The sequence below is a fragment of the Hipposideros armiger genome, unplaced genomic scaffold (genome assembly GCF_001890085.2).
Source record: "Hipposideros armiger isolate ML-2016 unplaced genomic scaffold, ASM189008v1 scaffold_584, whole genome shotgun sequence".
Taxonomy (NCBI): domain Eukaryota; kingdom Metazoa; phylum Chordata; class Mammalia; order Chiroptera; family Hipposideridae; genus Hipposideros; species Hipposideros armiger.
Window position 1 is genome coordinate 989,674 of NW_017731934.1, and position 19,487 is coordinate 1,009,160.

At 37.7% G+C, this 19,487-nt stretch overlaps 1 protein-coding gene across 1 annotated transcript in view; it reads left to right on the plus strand.

Annotated features, from left to right (window-relative positions):
- PLD1 (phospholipase D1) overlaps positions 1 to 12,938 on the plus strand; it is a 149,757-nt gene extending 136,819 nt beyond the window's left edge. The window contains exons 21-23 of the mRNA XM_019624322.1: positions 325 to 374; positions 12,196 to 12,330; positions 12,841 to 12,938. Of these exons, the coding sequence (XP_019479867.1) occupies positions 325 to 374; positions 12,196 to 12,330; positions 12,841 to 12,938 (283 nt within the window). The remainder of the gene's footprint in view (positions 1 to 324; positions 375 to 12,195; positions 12,331 to 12,840) is intronic.
- Positions 12,939 to 19,487: the final 6,549 nt, after the last annotated feature.

Consider the following 19,487-nt stretch of genomic DNA (forward strand, 5'->3'; position numbering starts at 1 on the left):
TATCTTTGCTGTCACCAAGTTTTCTAAGAGGGAAAGTTCATTGATAATCTGTCTTTTAAAAATAGCATTTCTTTCTGAAATCTAACATCAGTTTTTATAACTTTTTCATTTACTCACCTCAAAACAACTACCTTGCCTCATCAGTAACAATACAAAAGTGACAGTAATGTGGTTTTTTAGCTTTAAAAAAAAATTTGTGTAGCATCTTCTCATAAAAGCACTGTTCTGTTTTTTTTGGATTAGGACTAAACCCCATGGATAGTTCTATTGGGATTGGTTCCTTTGGAACCTCCATAATTATTTCTTTTCTTTCCATATGTTCAGAACCATGTGCAGAGGAGAAAATTCCATCCTTGGACAGTTAAAAGCAGAGCGTAAGTATCTACTTTTCTTTTCCTCCATGTTTGTTTTAGTGACATATTAGTAACCATGAATGTTTCCACAGTGTGATTATAAAATTCTGTTCACAAAAGGTATTTCACAAAATGCTTAACAAGGGTAAATTACTTTTTCTCATTTAATTGTCCAAACCAGTGTTCAAATGAAGACAATATATTTTGAGATGCACAGGTAATAAAAACTAAGAGTATTTTTATTATTTATTTTTATTTATTTATAATAATTGTCTTGATAATAAGTGGGACTTGTAAGGCACTTCACAAGGACCCTATATGTGTCTTCTATTATGATCCTTCACTACAGTCCTGGGTAGTAAGCAGGACAGGTGCGATTCCTGCTGTAAAGATGAGGACATACATGCTACAAGGTTAGCAGGTATTTATGTGGCCTCCTATAAATGTAGAAGTCCCATGGTCTAAATCTTTGAAGGTATTATACTGCAAGTAAATAAATAAGAAAAAAACACAGTAATGTCTTTCACTTTTGTAATTCTTCATATTTTCAAAGGCACTTTCTCAGGTATCTTCTTAACTGATCCTTCGACATAGTTCTTAACTATAATTTATTGGAACTATGGGTTTACTTATTTATATCTCTGTGAACTGACTCTGAGCTCAGTACATAGTAGGTGCTCAATAATGTTCTATACCCTGTACAACAGGTTTGTAGGATTCCACAAGAAATAAGCTGGGGCCAGAACCCAACTTATAGGCCCTTCAGTTCAGATTGGGTCCAGATTGTGAAAACTTTGAGTGCCACATTAAAAAGACTAGATTTTATCGAAAAGAAGACAAGATGAGGTTGATGGAAGCCTGTGATTCCTGGAATGAACTCATCAAACTGGTATTTATATGAAGATTCACTTGTTGTTGGTAAACAAAGTAGAGAAAGACTCGGGGCAGGTGAGAGAGAATGGTGCATTGGTAACGGAGAGAAAGGTTATATATGAATAAGACTGTGAAGGAAGACTTGAGGGCGTGTGGGAACAGAGAGTAAGGGAAATGTAAGATAATCCTAAGAGTTTCAACCCAACTGACCAGGAGAATGGAGCTGCCACAGGAAGGCCTGGAAGAGTCAAGAGGAGTCATCACAATCAGGATGCCATGTGGTATGGCCTTCAGATGTGCTAATAACATCAACTGAGTTTTTTGAAGATTTTATGCACTGGATAATATATCAAAATGTGGGGAGAAAACATTATTCCTTCCATGTACAAGTATGTGTATTTTTCACTTAAAAATAATTAAGGCATCAGTAAGAATGTCATAGTAAACATCTCCAAAAATTCACTCATACATAAAAGCAACAAAAACACTCACAGAAGTTGTCTAAGTCACCTTTTTCAGGACTCTGGAAATTAACCAAAGGCTTGCAACAATCTAAGGTGTGTTTATTCAAGAAAGACAGCAGAATCTTGGTAAAAGCAGCAAGTTTTGGGGCATTTTAATTTGCCATATACTTGTCCCTCTCTCCTCAGTTGCACAGTAGCCTTGAAAACCAAATCATCACTGTGAAAAACAGCAGCCTAGCAGCCACTGGAAGGAGCCAAATGGGTTTGAAGCTCCCAACCCCTGACAACTCTGAGAATTGTCAGAATTTGACCTTACAGTTTGAAAGTCTTTAAAACAGCTAGTTTAACTATCTTCAAAGAACTAAAGGAAATGATAGCCAAAGAATTAAAGAGAAGTATAAAAACAATATCTTCTCAAATAGAGAATATAAAAATATAAAATTTCTTAAATTCAAACTTTCCATAAAAGTTCTTTATATATATATATATATATATATATATATATATAAATGAACCAAATATACATTTTGGAGTTGAAAAGTATAAAACTGAAATGAAATGCATGTTAGAGGGGCTTATAGCAGATTGGAGCAGACAGAAGAATTAACAAGCTGGAAGATAGGTCCATTGAGAATATCTACTCTGAGGAAAAGAAAGAAAAATATGGAGAAAAATGAACAGAGCCTTAGAGATATGTAGAATATCATCAAGCACATCAATGTACACATAATGGGAGTACCAGAAGAAAAAAAAAGAGAAAGAAAGAAAATAGAGTATTTAAAGAAATAACAACTGAAAGTTTCCCAAATTTGATGAAAAACATGAATCTACACATCCAAGCTCAACAAAATCCAAGTAGGATGAACTTAAAGAGATCCACACCAAAACACCTCATAATCAAACGAATAATGAAAGACAAGGACAAAAAAGCAGGATGAAAGAGCAGGAGAAGCCAATCACCCAGTACAAGCGATCTTCAATAAGAGTAACAGCCAGTTTCTCATCAGAAACCATTCTGTCATTTTTTTCCTTAATAATGTCCATTGGAACAAAAAAGCTTTTATGTTTGATAAAATCTAATTTATCTATGCTTTTGATTTTTGGTGTAAAAGTCAAGAAACCATTGCTTAATCCATTATGGAAGAAAATGTGTGCAAATCATATATCTGATAAGGGATTGGTATCCTGAATATATAAAGAATATTTGCAAGTCAACAATAAAAAGAAGAATCCAATTTTTAAAATGGGCTAAGGATCTAAGTAGATATTTCTCCAAAGAAGATATACATAATGGCCAATAAGCACATGAAAAGATGCTCAACACCATTAATCATTAGAGAAATTCAAATAAAAACCACAAGATACAACTTCAGATCCAACCAGGATGGTTATAATTAAAAAAACATAAAAGGTATTGACGAGGATACGGAGACATTGGAACCCTCATACATTGCTGTTGGGAATTCAAAATGGCACAGCCTCTTTGGAAAGCAGTTTGGTAGTTTCTCAGAAATTAAATAGGGTTGCCATATAACCCAGCAATTTTTTTCCATAGTATATACCCAAGAGAGTGGAAAACCCATGTCCACACAAAGACTTCCACATGAATATTTATAGCAGCATTATTTATAATAGTCCAAAGTGGAAACAACCCAAATATCCATGAACTGATAAATGTAGAAACAAAATGTGTATATGTTTATTTAGATATTAAAAGGAATGATCTGATGCATGCTACAACATGGTTGAACTTGAAAATATTATGCTAAGTGAAAAGAAGCCAGACACAAAAGGCCACATATTGTATAATTCCATTTTGTGAAATGTTTTAACAGGCAAATCCATAGAGACTGGAAAGTAGATTACTCATTGCCAGCGCCTGAGGAGAGAGTGGAATGGAGAGTAACTCCTAATGAGTATGGCATTTCTTTTGGGGATAATAAAAATGTCTTAAAATTAGATAGTGGTGTTGATTATACAGCCTTGTGAACACAGTTTTAAAAAACACTGAATTGTACACTTAATAGGAGTGAATTTTATGGAATATGGATTTTCAAATGATTTGGAAGCTTTAAAATAATGAATTAAGTTTTTAGTACATGTATATAATTTGTGTGTGTGTGTGTATGTGTGTGTGCACGCACACACGCACACGCATTGAATGTACAGTAATTTTTCACTAATGGGCTTCTCAGTGTGAAAAACTTGAGAAACAGCTTTCGACGTAAGACATGTACGTCATCAATAATAAGTACTTTCAAAAGTTTTATCTAATTGCATCTAGGACAGAGAGGATTTACCAGAACATTATCGCTATCTCGATTTTCTAATGGCTTAAAATAAAGATGACAGAGAATGAATAAGTCTGTAAAGGATTTATCGATAAAACAAAATCAGGAAAGCCATTCAGCACTTGACAGTGGCTAGTAAAATGCAAAGGTGAGATTATAGGAGAATAAAAAGCCAGAACAAGTCTATTTAGTTTCTCAACCATAAAAATGGCCTGAGCTTACTATAAAGCATTTCCTTTGGCTCTGGACCCTTTTCCTGCCTTTGCCTATTCAGGGGAAAAATTGGATTTTAATACAAGAAGTGATTTCAATGTTAAGCCCTGTTATGAAAAGATTTCCAAGTACCCTGGAAACAAGTCAAAATCAGTCATGTCAGTGGGGAAAATGTTCATATTCTAAACAGAGAACAGATTAATTACATAATGCCCTTTTTTTGAGGTAAACGTTCTATTGTTGGTTTTGTTCTTGTAAATGAGTTAGTGGGTTTTAAATACATGAACTAGCTAATCTCTAATTGGATAGAGAACTATAGTTCTTTACTGTTTCAATTCTTTAGAAATAACAAAACTGCTGCTGTGAACATGTGACAATTCCTGAAGAGAAACCCATCAGCTGTTAGTGTGTAATTATCTGCTACTCCAAATCTTCAGGGATTTAGTGTTTCAAGTATTTCTTTATCACTTTTATAATTTTTTGTGAATTACAACATTTTAGCAGCCAATTTAGTGCAATTTAACAGAAGGCCTAGCAGTATTCAGTCAGGATTAGAAATGTATGTATGTGAAGTGCTACAAGTTTTCAAGTAACGAAAGCCTGTAACAGCTCTTGAAGTCCTTCCACAAAATGTTCTTAGAAACATCAAGTCTATTATATTGAATTTCTCCTCTTTTGAGGTACATCTATACCAGTACTTATAACAGATATGTCCTAGGGGCCTATATAAACTTCCAGGTTCTCAATGACATATAGTTCCCATGACATATAATTTGGACACCTCCCTGATATTTTTTTTCTATTGCTTCATATTAATACTTGTACATGCTTCTGGAATTTTCATGTTTTCTTCAAAGGACACTTGTTGCCTCAGTATATCCTCACACAAGTTAACCTCACCTATTGCTTGTTGAGTCAGTTTTCTTCACAGAATGAAGTACTGGCTGAAACAGGTTTTCAACTTGCTTTTTCTTCTTTTCACGTAGAGTGCGTGGTGGATTTATTCAGAGCATAGATGGATGTGACAGGCCACATTTGAAGTCCTCCAGAATGTCCGCTTTCTGGTTAGGAACCCTTTCTTTCCGGTCCTGTGACTGGAACTAATCCTTAACTTTCTTCTTAAAGGCAGTTTTCACAAAGAAATAAAGTTTTTATCACTTCATAAGAGCTATTTTATAGTCGAGGATGAATGGGAAGTAGGTTGGACTGTGGACTGTGAGGCTCTCCAGCTAATTGATATGCTGCTGATATCCAGCACAAATCTGTGCCTTAGAAAATGACAAATTATTACATGGCTTAAACCTTCAGGCTGCTAACAGCTAGTCAGTGTCATTCATCTTTAAAAAAATATTTTAAAATTATTTTAGACTTACAGAGAGTTTCCTGAACTGCCATATACCCTTCATCTTGACTTCCCAAATGTTGTTTTACCTTCTTTGCTCTATCATTCTTTTTTAATAGATAGAGGTATACATAGCGTGGTGTACATAGCGTGGTGAGTTTTTTTCACCTGGACCATGTGGAAATAAGTTGCAGCTATAATGCCCATTTACCCCTAAATACATAAGTGTGTGTTTCTTTTAAAAAATGACATTTTTAAAGCAGCTGTAATTCAATTATCCATATAAATGAATGAACGTTGATGCAATATTATCTTGTTTGTAGACCTTACTGAAATTTTGCTAATTGTCTTACTGATGTCCTTTACAGCAAAGTGGGGGAGGGGGTACAGGATGGTTGTTTTTTTTTCTGACCGAGGATTTAATCGACAATTATATTGTATTTAATTGTCATGTATTTTTATTTTCCTTTCATCTGAAATAATCCCTCAAATTTTTTTTTTGAGAGTGAGAGGACTTTCATGATCTTGATATTTTTGAAGAGTTATTTTGACCAGTTATTTTGTAGGATAACCCTCAGTTTGGGTACATTTATGGTTTCCTCACTATTAGGTTCAGGCTATGCATTTTCAGCAGGAATATCACAGAAGTGATATGTTCTTTGTGCGCCATATCAGGAGGAACATTGTGTTGATTTGCTGCAAAATTGGCTGTATTAACTTTGATCACTTAGTGAAGGTGGTATCTCTCAGGTTTCTCTACCATAAAATTACTATTTTTACCTTTATAACTAATAAATATTTTGTGGGAAAACACTTTGTATAAATTTCCTGTTTGTCATCAAACATTCACCCCTGGTTTGAGCACACATTAATTATTCTTCCCTGAATCAATTATTACTACTCTGATTCAAGTACTATCAACATGATAGTTGCTAAATGCTGATTTTCTAATTCCATCATTTCTTCTATATTTATTACTTTCTTCTAAATTTCTTAGTTGGAATTCCATAAAGAAAACTTTCTCTTCTTCCCCACTTATTTATATTTATTTATTCTTGTATTTATATTGGCATATGGATTTATGGATTCTGTTATATTCAATGGGTCATAACTGTGATGCTCAGTTTGCGTAGGTTTGGTCAGTGAGAGTCTTTTGATGAGATATTATGTGTTTTTGACTTGTCCCCATAAGCCTTTTTTTCTTGCTGGCACAAGAGTTCCAGGCTCATCTTATATATTCTCAGAACTAGCCCTGGAATCAGCCATTGCATCAAGGAACTCAAGTCCTTTTAGTGGGAAATGGAATAGAAACCAAAATCTAGGTGCTAGATATGATCATTACTACTGAGAGATCACTGCTTTAGGTCTTTTGTATACATTATCTATCTATCTATCTATCTATCTATCTATCTTCATGCTAATACCTCCAATTCTAATCTCACACTACAGGATTCCTTCTAGCCATCTCTCTATTTTTATAACAACTTTCTCTTACAATGAGAAACCTGGCTTCTGTTACCTACAATATATGTATTCATTTTCTCAATCTCAAAACACACAAAAAATAGTTTTAGCATTGCTAGCCCATACCATTCACTAAGAAGAATAACTCTACTCACTAGAATTCAATATCTGTTTACAGTTCCTTTTTTGTCTTTAGCATAAGGGTATACATATATTCAAAAGTCAGTGTTCAAAATGTACTTGGATGATGTTATTAATTTGAAATACAGTTAGGTTCATTTACTTCAGTTTATATTCCATTTTAGAGCTTTTAAAGTATCTTTCTTGATTTTTTTGAGTGTGTGCGATATACTTCCAATAGTCAGAACTGTTTGTTTTTTTTTAAGATTGTTATTGGGGAATTGGGGGGATGGGAACAATGCTGGGGAATTGGGGGAAGGGGAACAGACAAGTTGCTGTCGTTTTGTTCTTCAGTCTAGTTGTGGAGGACGTTGCTTCACTGGCCCAAGTTGGCACCATCATTGCGCTCTTCCCGGGTGAGGCAGATCAGTCGCTGGCTTATGGATGGCCGCTCACTGCGGCTGCTGGCCGCTCATGCTGGCTGCTGGCTATATACGGTAGCCCATGGCAACCCACTGCCACAGGGGCTGCAGCCTACGCCGTCGCCGGAGACTCAAGGCAGCCCAGCTCCAGGTTGAGCTGTTGTTCAGCATCTTAGCTGTGGAGGGCAGTGTCACTGGCCCTCATATGTCGGATCTGAACCGGGGCCCTCTGGCATCCCAAGCCAGTTCTTAACCAACGCCCACTAGGCCGGTGTTAGTCAGAACTATTTTTAAAAGGCATACTTAGATAAGTGTCACTCCCCTATACTTACTTTCAGTTTCTTCCCCACCCATCTTTTCCACCCGAATCCCAACTCACTCCCTATTGGTAACCAATTTGATCAGTTTCTAGATTGTTCTTGCTGTGTTTCTTTTTGCACAAATGAGCAAGACATATGTATATATTTTTTATTTCTTCCAACCTATTTCTTAAGAATAGCATACCACCTATTCTCTTATGCATTTTGCTTTTCTCATTTAACAATATAGCCAGAAAATCACTCCATGTTATTTCAAAGACTTCTTCATATAATTTTACTTCCATGTGGTCTTCCATGTATAGATTTGACATAGTTAATTCAATCATTTTCCTATGTATGATCAGTTAGGCTGTTTTCAATATTTTCCAATTACAATTATGCAATGAATAACCTTGAGCATATGTGTTCTGTTCTTATTTGTTGGAATTGTATATTTAGGGAATTTCTAGAGTGGAATTGCTGGGTCAATAGGTACATACATAGGTAGTTTTGCTAGATATTGCCAGATTTTCCTCCAAAAAGCTTGTGCCAATTTGCGTTCTCACCACTAATATATGAGAGAGCCTCCTTCAACAGTCTTGTCAACAGAATGTGTTATCCCCACTTTTTCTTGCCAATTTCATAGGTAAATAATGGTGTCTCTGTGTAGTTTTAATTTGCATTTCTATCATTATGAATGAACATGAATATTTTTTACCTTTTCAAATGTGTATTTTGTGTGTGATTTTTCCTTTTTTTTTTTTGTAAAGATTTTATTGGGGTTTTAGAGGAGGGGAACAGCATTGGGGAATCGGGAAGGGGAACAGACAAATTGCTGTCCTTTTGTTTTCAGTCTAGTCGTGGAGGATGTCGCTTCACTGGCCCATGTTGGTATTATCATTGCTCCCTTCCTGGGTGAGGCAGTCGCTCACCAGCCATTGGATGGTGGTTCACTGCAGCTCACGCCAGCTGCTGGCAGCTCATGATGGCTGCCATCTACTCACGGTAGCCCATGGCAGCCCACTGCAGCAGGGGCTGCAGCCTATGCCATTGCCAGCGACTCACACTAGCCCAGCTCCAGGTTGAGCTGTTGTTCACCATCTTATCTGTAGAGGGCAGTGTCACTGGCCTTCATGTGGGATCCGAATCGGGGCCCTGCTGCTCAGAGCTGGCATCCCAAGCCAACTCTTAACCAACGCACCACTCGGCTGGCCCTGAATTTTCTGTTCATGTCTTTTGTCCACTTTTCTATCAAGATTTTAATATTTTTCTCCCTTCAGTTATTAAGCGTTCCTTATATATTAGGACTCTTCACTCTTTATCTGTGATGCATACTTCACTTTCTCCCACTTCTGTCATTTGTCTGTTGTTTTTGCTTGTGGTGCTTTATATCATGAAAATGTGATTTTTCTTTTTTAATTTAGCCAAAGTAATCAATATTTTCTTTTATTGCCTCTGGACAGTTGCAAGCCTTTCCTATACTCAGGTTATACAGGAATTCACCCTGCTTTCTTCTAACTCTTGTATGGTTTCATATGCTTCCGTTTCTATCTCTGATCCATTTGGAGTTTATTCTTGTGATTGGTGTGAGGTAAATATATAATATTTGTCTTTTTTAAATGCTGATGGAATTGTACTAGCACCTGTTATTTAAAAGTCCTAGTCCTTTGTGTAAAAATCCTTTCCCTAGTCATTTGAGATGCTGCCTTTATCATATGCAAAAATTCCATACATACTTGGGTCTATTTCTGGACTTTCTATTCCATTCCCAGGGTTAGCTGTCTATTTAGATGCCAGTTCCACATTCTGTTAATTATACAGATTTTATAGTATGTGTTAATATCAGGTAGAACTAATTCCTCCTGATAGTTTTTCTTTTCCAGTTTTATTAATAATCATTCTTAAATTTTTATTTTTCCATATGAACTATAATATCAGGTTTTCTAGCTCCATTAAAGCTTCTTGGTATTTCTATTGAGATTATATTAAATTTATAACTTAACTTAGAGAGAGTTGGCATTTTTTTTAATGTTAAATTGTTCTATCCCAGAGCAAAGGATGTCTTTTCATTTGTTCAAGTCTATTCTTGTGTCTTTCAGTACTGTTTACAATTTTTCTTCATAAAAATTTGGCACATTTATTGTTAAGTTTATCTTTAAGTGTTTTATCTTCTTGCCATGGTGAGACTTTGTCCATGATTATATCCTCTAAATGGTTATTATTTGTTATATGAAGCCTATTGATTTCTATATGTTAATTTATATTCTATCATACTTATTCTTTATTGTTTGAGACAGTTTTATCACTGAATTCCCAAGTATGCTATTATATACAACAAATAGAGGTGGTTTTACTATATGGTTTATTTTGTCTAAATGTATTGGCTGATACCTCCAAGGCAATATTAAATAGTGTTGAAGATTATAATTATATACACACATAATAATGGATTTCCTCAGGTGGAGCATCTCTAGAATACATCTCACTTGGTCATGCTGTGTTTTTTTCTGAGTGTGAACCACTAATCTTAAATGTATTAATACCAAGGCTATATGGCAGTGTCACTTAAAGAATGATATCCCCTAGGGCACTTACTGAAATATAGATTCCTATTCACTGAAACCTCTGAGGAGGGTCCCAGAATTCTGCTTCTAGCAGGTCCCCACAGAGATGGTTCTTAGGTACATCAAGAACCATTGGTCTACTGTATTGTTCAATATGGATGTTTTATGGGAAATTACTGCACAAAAATGTGTATTTTAGCACAAGGTGTGCTCCATGATTCTTTTAAAAAGATGCTTTATGTCTTAAAATTTTAGATTCTAGATCACAAGCCAACTACAGGAAAGTAGATGATACAGAGAAACCAAAAGCTAAAATATTAGCTCCCACCTGAGCACTTATCCATTCATCCATTCACTCAATTATTCAACTTTTTAAAGCATTTTGCAGGGACTGAGGATACAAAGATGTATAAGAGCTCTGCAACAGTCGGAGAAATAGAGGCTTAATTAATGTTTGTAAAATAACATATTAGGCATTATATTAGAAATATTTTTCCAGGAACTTTATGGGTGTTCAGTTCTTAAAAGACGAAATGCTTCTCTCGTCTGGAGATGGTGCTTTGTAGGGAACATCTTTCCAATATAACATTAACCAGTGGAGAAAAAATTCATTCGCTAAAAATCTTCTTTACATGAAACTATAGAAATGCATCTCCTACACATGATGCACCAGCACACCAGCACATCCGCTCTTGGCAAACACAGCTATTAATACACAGATCACTCGTGTGTATAAGGACAGGGTTATCTGTAAATATAGCAATCTCTGTATGTAACCTGTGAATGAATTACTTTCCAAGGTACCCATATTTAATAGAAACACTAAACAACATCAACAGTAAAATAGAAAACATTAGTAATACATGGAAACTTAAGTAAATGGAACATGAACTCCGTTGGTTGTAATAATGTGCTTCAGAGTCTCTTTAAAAAAAAAAAAGATTTGTATTATCTATTAGAATTTATGATCGTTTGGTTCCACTTCATTATTCTAGTATCAGACTTTGCTTATCCAAGACAACTGCTATGTGGGAGAGAGGCCATAATATCTTGTGACTGACATTCATGTCAGGGTAGTAATTATGGGCTGGCTTGGTGTGGAATGCATTTTCTTCTTATCACAGGAATGGTCTCCATATGATGAATGGGCAACATATTGAAATACAAACCTGGTACAGCTTGCTCTGAAAGAAATTCTCCAAAGTCAAATGTAGTCAGGATTCTTTCATTTTCTAATTTTAATAATTTAAAAGGAGGAATGTTATTTATTTTCTGGCATTTTTATTTACCCCAAACCTGTAAAATTTAACAGCTGCTTTGTGCTGGCTGTGCTACAAACTGTGCATACAACAGGTAGTTTGGACACACATCTAGCATTTGACTTAGACCACAGGTGTCAACCAAGATAGATGCCAAGTCACACCGAAGTCTTGGGTTATCTACTCTGGCTCAGGATTAATTATAATTCTTCAGTAATTACTCACCAAATTGTTCAAATAAAATGTTCATCTTTGAATATATTTTTGGATTGCCTCACCAAAGGGAAGACATAAAAATCACTTCAATTTGATTTTTTTAAATGTACTTTCATCCAGATTAACAGTATAAAACTCCTTATATAGCAAAAATAGATCCTTGGTGAATTCTGAAATTATGTATACACACACTCACACATTATGCTATCTATTCTTAACAACCTTTTTAAGTAGTATATTGGTTTTGATAAAATTTGATGTGCCCTTCTTGAGTTTGGTTCTATTAATTTTTGTAATTCCTTCTTAAATTTACAGTTGGCAATCAGTGGATACATTACATATCATTCTGTGGCCTTAGAACACACGCAGTGCTGGAAGGAAACCTAGTCACTGAGCTTATCTATGTCCACAGCAAGTTGCTAATAGCGGATGACAACACTGTTATTATTGGTAAGTGGATGGTCTCTCATTGTGTTCCTGGCTAGGTGATTTACTCCATGCAAAAATATTTCTTTCTATTCCTCCCAGCCTTTCTTTGCAGTTGAGAAGGACAGTAACACAGTATCTTTTTAACATTTCTGGAACAATCTTTTTTGCTTACAACCTTTCTAATCCCTGTTTTTATCTTCGAAGAAACAGAGGCACAGAACAATTAAATGGCTGTTGTGCAAAGTACAGTATCCAGAGGCAGAGGTTTAACCCAGTAGTGCAATCATCAGCCCACTTTTTAAAATTCTCTATTATTCCCTTGTTTTTATTTGAATCCAAGTACCTAGACTTTGGGAATTGAAGCGGGAAAATTGGGATGGAAAATGTGTCACAAATGGTACCTGGTGGTAATTTGTATGTGCTTGCACCACATGCACCTAACCATTTTCACAGACCTGTAGTTGTGCAAGAGTCAGAATTGGAAGGATATTAAAATATCGTTGCCTCTATGCTTTCTGTTTTTTTCCCTAGTCTATGGCTTGGGTATCATTAAACAGGGTGCAGGGCAGATCAGTTTTGTTGGTATGAATGTGGTGAAGGGGGAATTGTGTAATAATGATATGATGTAGCCCTAGACTGAGGTCTGCAGTCTTTCCTTGTTGAGGATACATAGTAGATTTCTCCAGAATCTTCTCCCCACCAACAGATTCCAGAGAGAGATTTACTGTTTGTACATTCTACCCAGATTAGGTCAACTTGACCAGAGGGGTGATGCTCAGCTTCAGGCTTTATACACATGGAAAGCTTCATTTTCTTATCATTGAATTGTTTTGTCTCCTAATATTATGTGACACATACACCAAAAGGCTGGATGATAAACAGAGCACTGATAATCAGCCAGATAAATGAGTTGACAAAGGTGGGGGCAATGTTGCTTAGAGATACAAAGTGTCCCACTGTTGGGGATTCTGCTCATCTGTTTTAAATGAAATGTAGTTTTTCAGCTATTATACTTCCCTATTCTTTAAGAAAGTAAAGGTCATGGAGTATTTTGAAATTTTTTGGCAGTAAATATGCCATTTCCATCTCTATTCTCATCTGAGAAAAGGGAAAAAAAATCTCATTTGTAGGAGAAATGAGACTGTCTTATCTGGAACATGATTTGAAAAGAAAGAAAAAGTTCTGAAGCCAGAAAATGTATAGATCACAGTGTGGTTCTCTCTCTCTCTCTCTCTCTCTCTCTCTCTCTCTCTCTCTCTCTCACACACACACACACACACCACACACTTTTAATAATTTAAGAGCATTTAAGAAAATATCTTGTGCCTTTGACCTCTACTCTATAGGGATCAAAGCTCTTTAGGGATTTATTTACTCTGCTACTTCCCGCCCCACCCCCCACCCCCCAATAACAAGGTTTCTCTTATTTTATTTCCCCTAAGCTACTATGGCCTTGCTCTTCAGAAGCCAATCTCAGAATATTTTTATGTTAAATTGGCAATGACAGTAGGAAGGGGAAAATATTGTTGTTTGCTGAAATGGAAAAGCAAACAAAGCAAAATAAAATTCACTGGATCTCTTCAGCAAGATTTCAGAACTCTTGAAGTAAAAACTGACACATGTAAATATTTTCCTTTTAAAGGTCATTTTGACTTTCAGCCTGCTTTACTTTACATAAAGTACAAATGCAAAGTCGTTTTCAGTAACAGAACTATCAGTTAAATAGGTTTGTTGAGTTTTTTTAATTGACTGGTTTTCTAGGAAGGCTCTCGGAACCCTCAAAGGCTACAGTTTATTTAGGCTAGCAATAATAGACCAATTTTGCACATAATTCTTATCCGCTCTCTTGACACTGAAGATGTGGCCTTGGGAGTATGAAAAGGTCTTACTTGAGTCTTTAGAGGCTGGATTTCTTTCTCACCTTCCCCAAGGGCACAGCAGATCTCCCCCATGGAAAATTCCAAAGGTATTTTTGTTCTTTTTATCTCAGCGGAGACTCTAAGAGTAAGCAAGTTTGTTGTTACTACTCTCACATATCATCCCTGTTTACATTCATAATATAGAAAACAATGTTTAAAATTCTCAGAGAGGAAGGAGTTTGGAAAATTAGGTTAACAATATTTTATAAGTATTAAACAAGTATCTATAAGCTTAAAAGAGGTTAAAGCAACCTGTGATTAAATTTTCTAACATTCTGGGAAACTTATGCCAGAATTATTGAATAATTGGCAGAAGAAAAATGAGTCATTATTGATCCCCATTTTTTCCTCACGAGGAAATACTTGTGTTCTCCCATTGAAGGTCTCTTGTGTATGCCTTTCATTATCTGTTGGCCTGGGTAACCCTGCAGGTCATGACACCTATGACCAAATCCAGTTTTCTAATCCATCTTAACACTGGCACTTAACCAGGCTAACATGTCTTTACTTTCCTAAACCAAACAAAGCTACCCATAAGTAGAATTTACGTCTATCCGGTTGCCTAAGTGAAACAATTATTTTTTTAGTGTTCACTATTCCATTGCAAAGCACAACAGGATGATATAAAACAGCAATCACATCGTGCCACTGCCCTACAGAGCTCCTGGACTGGGGATTGGGCAGGTGTTCTCTCCACCTGACACCAGAAGCATCAGCATGGATATTGCAGAGCTGGAGAAAGAAGGCCCAGAGGCCATCAGTGAGGGTGGGTGGGTGAAATACTGTGCAGGCTTGAGAGTGGCTAATGAGGGTCCATAACTGAAGGGTTGCCCCAATGAAGAAGGATTACACTTGAACTAGTCTCAGGGGTCTCAACCCTGGCTGTATTAGAATTGCCTGGAGAGCTTTAAAAAATACATCATTGAGGGGGAAGTTTACTCATGTCTGCAATTGACTTTAAACTAGATCCCCCCAAAGAATGGGTTAATGGATAGATAAAGGGATGGAGTGATATTGGAAACTACTAATGTCTGGTTTCTACTTGAAGAAATTCTGACTAATTGGTCTGGTTTGGGGCCCAGGCATCAAGGTGTTTTTTATTTTTATATTTGGAGCCAATATGTTCTAAAAGCTTTTTCAGTGATGCTCATGTGCAATCCACATTGGGAACTTTTGAACTAGAGAGAGGCACAGGGAACACAGGGGGTGGAAAATACAGAGTAGCCGATTTGGGCTCAATAGAAGAATCAGTTTTCCTTGAATAAACTAAAACAAGGTACAGTTGGTGTAGTGGTTGTCTATTACTGCTCTAACTCATGGCCACAAACTTGGTGGCTTAAAACAGCACAAATGTATTGTTCTGTAGAAGTCCAACATGGGTCTCACGGGGCTAACATCAGGGTGTAAGCAGGGCTGCCTTCCTCTCTGGAGATTCTAAGGAGGAATTCATTTCCCTGTCTTTACCAGCTTCCAGAGGCTGCCCATGTTCAGGGCCCTCTTCCTCCATCTTGTTTTCTTTTTTTTTTAAAGGTTTTATTGGGGAATTGGGGGAGGAAACAGCATTGGGGAATTGGGGAAGGGGAATAGACAAGTTGCTGTCCTTTTGTTCTTCAGTCTAGTTCTGGAGGGCGTCGCTTCACTGGCCCATGTTGGTATTATCATTGCATTCTTCCCGGGTGAGGCAGTCGCTTGCCGGCTTCTGGACGGCAGCTCACGGCGGCTCATGACAGCTCACGAAAGCTCACACCAGCTGCCGGCCAGTCACGGTAGCTCATGGCAGCCCACTGCAGCTCCACTGCAGCCAATGCTGTTGCCGGTGACTCACGGCAGCCCAGCTCCAAGTCGAGCTGTTCATCATCTTAGCTGTAGAGAGCGCAGTGTCACTGGTCCATGTAGCATCTGAACTGGCGGCCCTGCTGCTCAGAACTGGCATCCCAAGCCAACTCTTAACCAATGAGCCACTCTTCCTCCATCTTTGAAGGCAGCAGTGTTACACCTCTCTGGAAGTTCCCAAAAGGCTCAGCCCATTCTTCTATAATCTCCCTCTGAATCCCGTTTACGTTTAAGGAGCCTTGTGATTATATTGGGCTCACCCAGGTAATCCAGGGTCATCTTCCTATTTTAAGGTTTGCTGATTAGCAATCTTAATTCCCTTTGCAGCCTTACCTCCCCTTTGCCATGTAACTTAACAAATCCACAGGCTTTGGGGATTAGGACATGGTCATCCATGGGGGGACCATTATTCTGCCTATCACAGAAGGAATCACAATTTCTGAAATAAAACATGAGAAAAAGCACAAAACATGAAGGAAAAGATAAATACATCCAACTGCATTAAAATTTGGAACTGTATTCAGGAAAAGACACTGTAAAGAGAAAAAAGTTAAACCACAAACTACAGAAAGGCATTTAATATTCAAAACATATAAAACTTCTATAAGCTAAGAAGAAAAGACAACATCCAAGCGAAAATGGGCAAAGGAACTGTATAGAAACATCACCAAACAGGACATACCTGTGGTCCATAAACATATGAAAGCTCATCCTCACTAATGTAATAATGAGAAAAAGAACAGCTTTTAAAAATAGCAATTGGCAAAAATTAAAAAGCTATATAGGGCCCACCGAGTGGCGCGATGGTTAAGAGCTGGCTTAGGATGCCAGAGGGCCCTGGTTCGGATCCCACATATGAGGGCCAGTGACACTGCCTTCCACAGCTAAGATGCTGAACAACAGCTCAACCTGGAGCTGGGCTGCCGTGAGTCGCCAGCGATGGCGTAGGCTGTAGCCCCTGTGGCAGTGGGTTGCCATGGGCTACCGTGTGTAGCCAGCAGCCAGCGTGAGCGGCCAGCAGCCGCAGTGAGCGGCCGTCCAGAAGCCAGCAATTGATATGCCTTGCCTGGGAAGAGCGCAATGATGGTGCCAACTTGGGCCAGTGAATCAACGTCCTCCACAACTAGACTGAAGAACAAAATGACAGCAACATGTCTGTTCCCCTTCCCCCAATTGCCCAATTAAAAAAAAAATCTCTTTAAAAAAAAAAAAAGCTATATAACCCAGCATTGGCAAGGAAGTAGAGTACCAGGTCTCCCATCCTGCATACAGAGCCCAGGTACACAGCTGCGTGTGGACACCAGGAAATGCACATATAGCCATGTAGAGCATAACAGTGCATCACAGCCAAACTCTGGAAGCAGCTCAAACATCCATCAACAGTGGATAAGGAGTGAATAAGGAAGTCCCTAAGTCTGGGTGTGCTCATTCAAGGGAAGTAGTGTATTACAATTATATACAAATAAATCCCAAAGACATAATATTGAATGAAAGCAGCAAATCTTAAAAGATTATGTATGATTCCACATACATAAATTAAAAACAAGTCAAAAGAAAGCTATTTTTTTGCTGAGGAAACCATGTAAAGCATGAGGAACACAAAAGTCTCTCTAAAGTTCCCCTGTTGGGGACGCGAGAGCATATCTGAAAGACACCTCAGGGCTTCTGGGATGTGGCGATGTTCTGTTTTTCAGCCTGGGTGTGAAACTCAGTGATGTTTACCATTCCTAAGTTGTATGTATATGTTTTCTATATTCTTTTATATTTTTCGATGTTTTAAAAGTTTCCTAATATTAGCAGGCTTAGAAAAGGACATTTTGTAAAACTTAACTGGTTTTAAAGTATCAAGGCACCATCCTAATAAAAACGAGGCTGCAGTTACCATGAAAAATACTATATAAATACAAAGCATATTTGTTGTACACAATTAAAACTCTAGGACTTGTATAGAGTAAAAGGCAAGAATTCCCCTTAATGTCCTCTCTCTCTTCGCCAGAAGGGACTTCGGCTCTTACCAGTTCAGTGTGTATCTTTCTAGGTCCCTTGCTTTCTCTTCTTTCTCATATGTTACATAGACATGGGGTAATACTGTATCTGCTGTTCCTGAATTTGATTTTCAGAACATGGGAACGTTTAACAAGAATGGAGGTAGGATTGACATCCATCAATATCTCGTTTTCAGTATCTCATTGATTAAATTCATCTAAAATTTTCTCACCCCTTTCTTCACATTCCTGCTAAAGAGTAGCCAGCTCTTTCCCATGTGGTTGAGAGCCAGTGCCCTGGGTAACTCCGGGTCAGTCCTTGAGGTATGAGGACTACTCCCTGTCTCTCTCTAAGAATCCCAGCTCAGAGTGCCAGGAATGGATTTCTCCCTTTGGGAGTGGGGCTCACCTTGGCGGGAGGGAGACTAGGGGACCCGTGTGAAAGCATGTATGTGTGGAGGGGGCCTGCCTTCCCCAGTTTTCCTGATGTTGAAGAGCAGTGCTGCCCCAATCCAGCAACCCTCAGCCTGAGAGCGGCCTCTGCCGGAGGCCTGGGAGTGAGGTCCCAAAGCAGCACTTGGGAACTTGGTTCCTCTCCTTATGGTTCACACACGGGGTGAGGGGCAATTAACCCAGAGAAGAGGCTTCTTTGATACAAATGCTACTTGCCAGCAAATTGTCCCTATGGCAGTATTCTCCAGTGCAGCTATTACAGAATTAACAAGTATCTGATAATAATGCCAATAATAATTAACATGTGTAGAGCAGTTTATAAATCAGTAAGTGCTTACACATGATGTTACTTAGTTCTTACAACAATACTACAAAGTCTATATTATGATGTCAGTTTATAAAAGAACAAATTAAAGCTGAGAATGATTAAATGACTTTGCCCAAATTAATGCTGGGCCAACTGTCCAGCCCAAAGATATATGGTTGCAAATTTTATGGCATAATCAAAATGTATGTCTATGTATGAAGGGCTATTTGTTGTTAACAAAACAAAGCATTTCAAAGGTTCCCACCTTACAGAGCTGGGAGGTGCTCCATTCTTTTTCTGTCACCCAGGGTCATGGGGAGCACCATTCACATCCACAGTTATCATAAATTTGTATATTAATCATATGACAATATTGTGGCAAATGGCAGTTAACTCTCTTCAGGAGGGGTCAGCTTTTCCTCATGCACAATATCCCTCCATTTGGGCTCAGGGCAGGGCTGCTGTCACCTTACTCCCTGACTGTCCCCATCACAGAGGGCAGCCAGTGCTTCTGTTCAACCTGACCCTTCTGCTCCCATCGGTAGAAGCATGGAATGTGTGACTAGAGCAAGAGGAACAAGAAGAAAAAGGAATCAGGGCCCTCCTGTACATTGTAGGACTCCTCAAGGAGTCAAAAGAATGAATCCGCAGTGATTAACGAAGAAAATGTAACACGGTTTT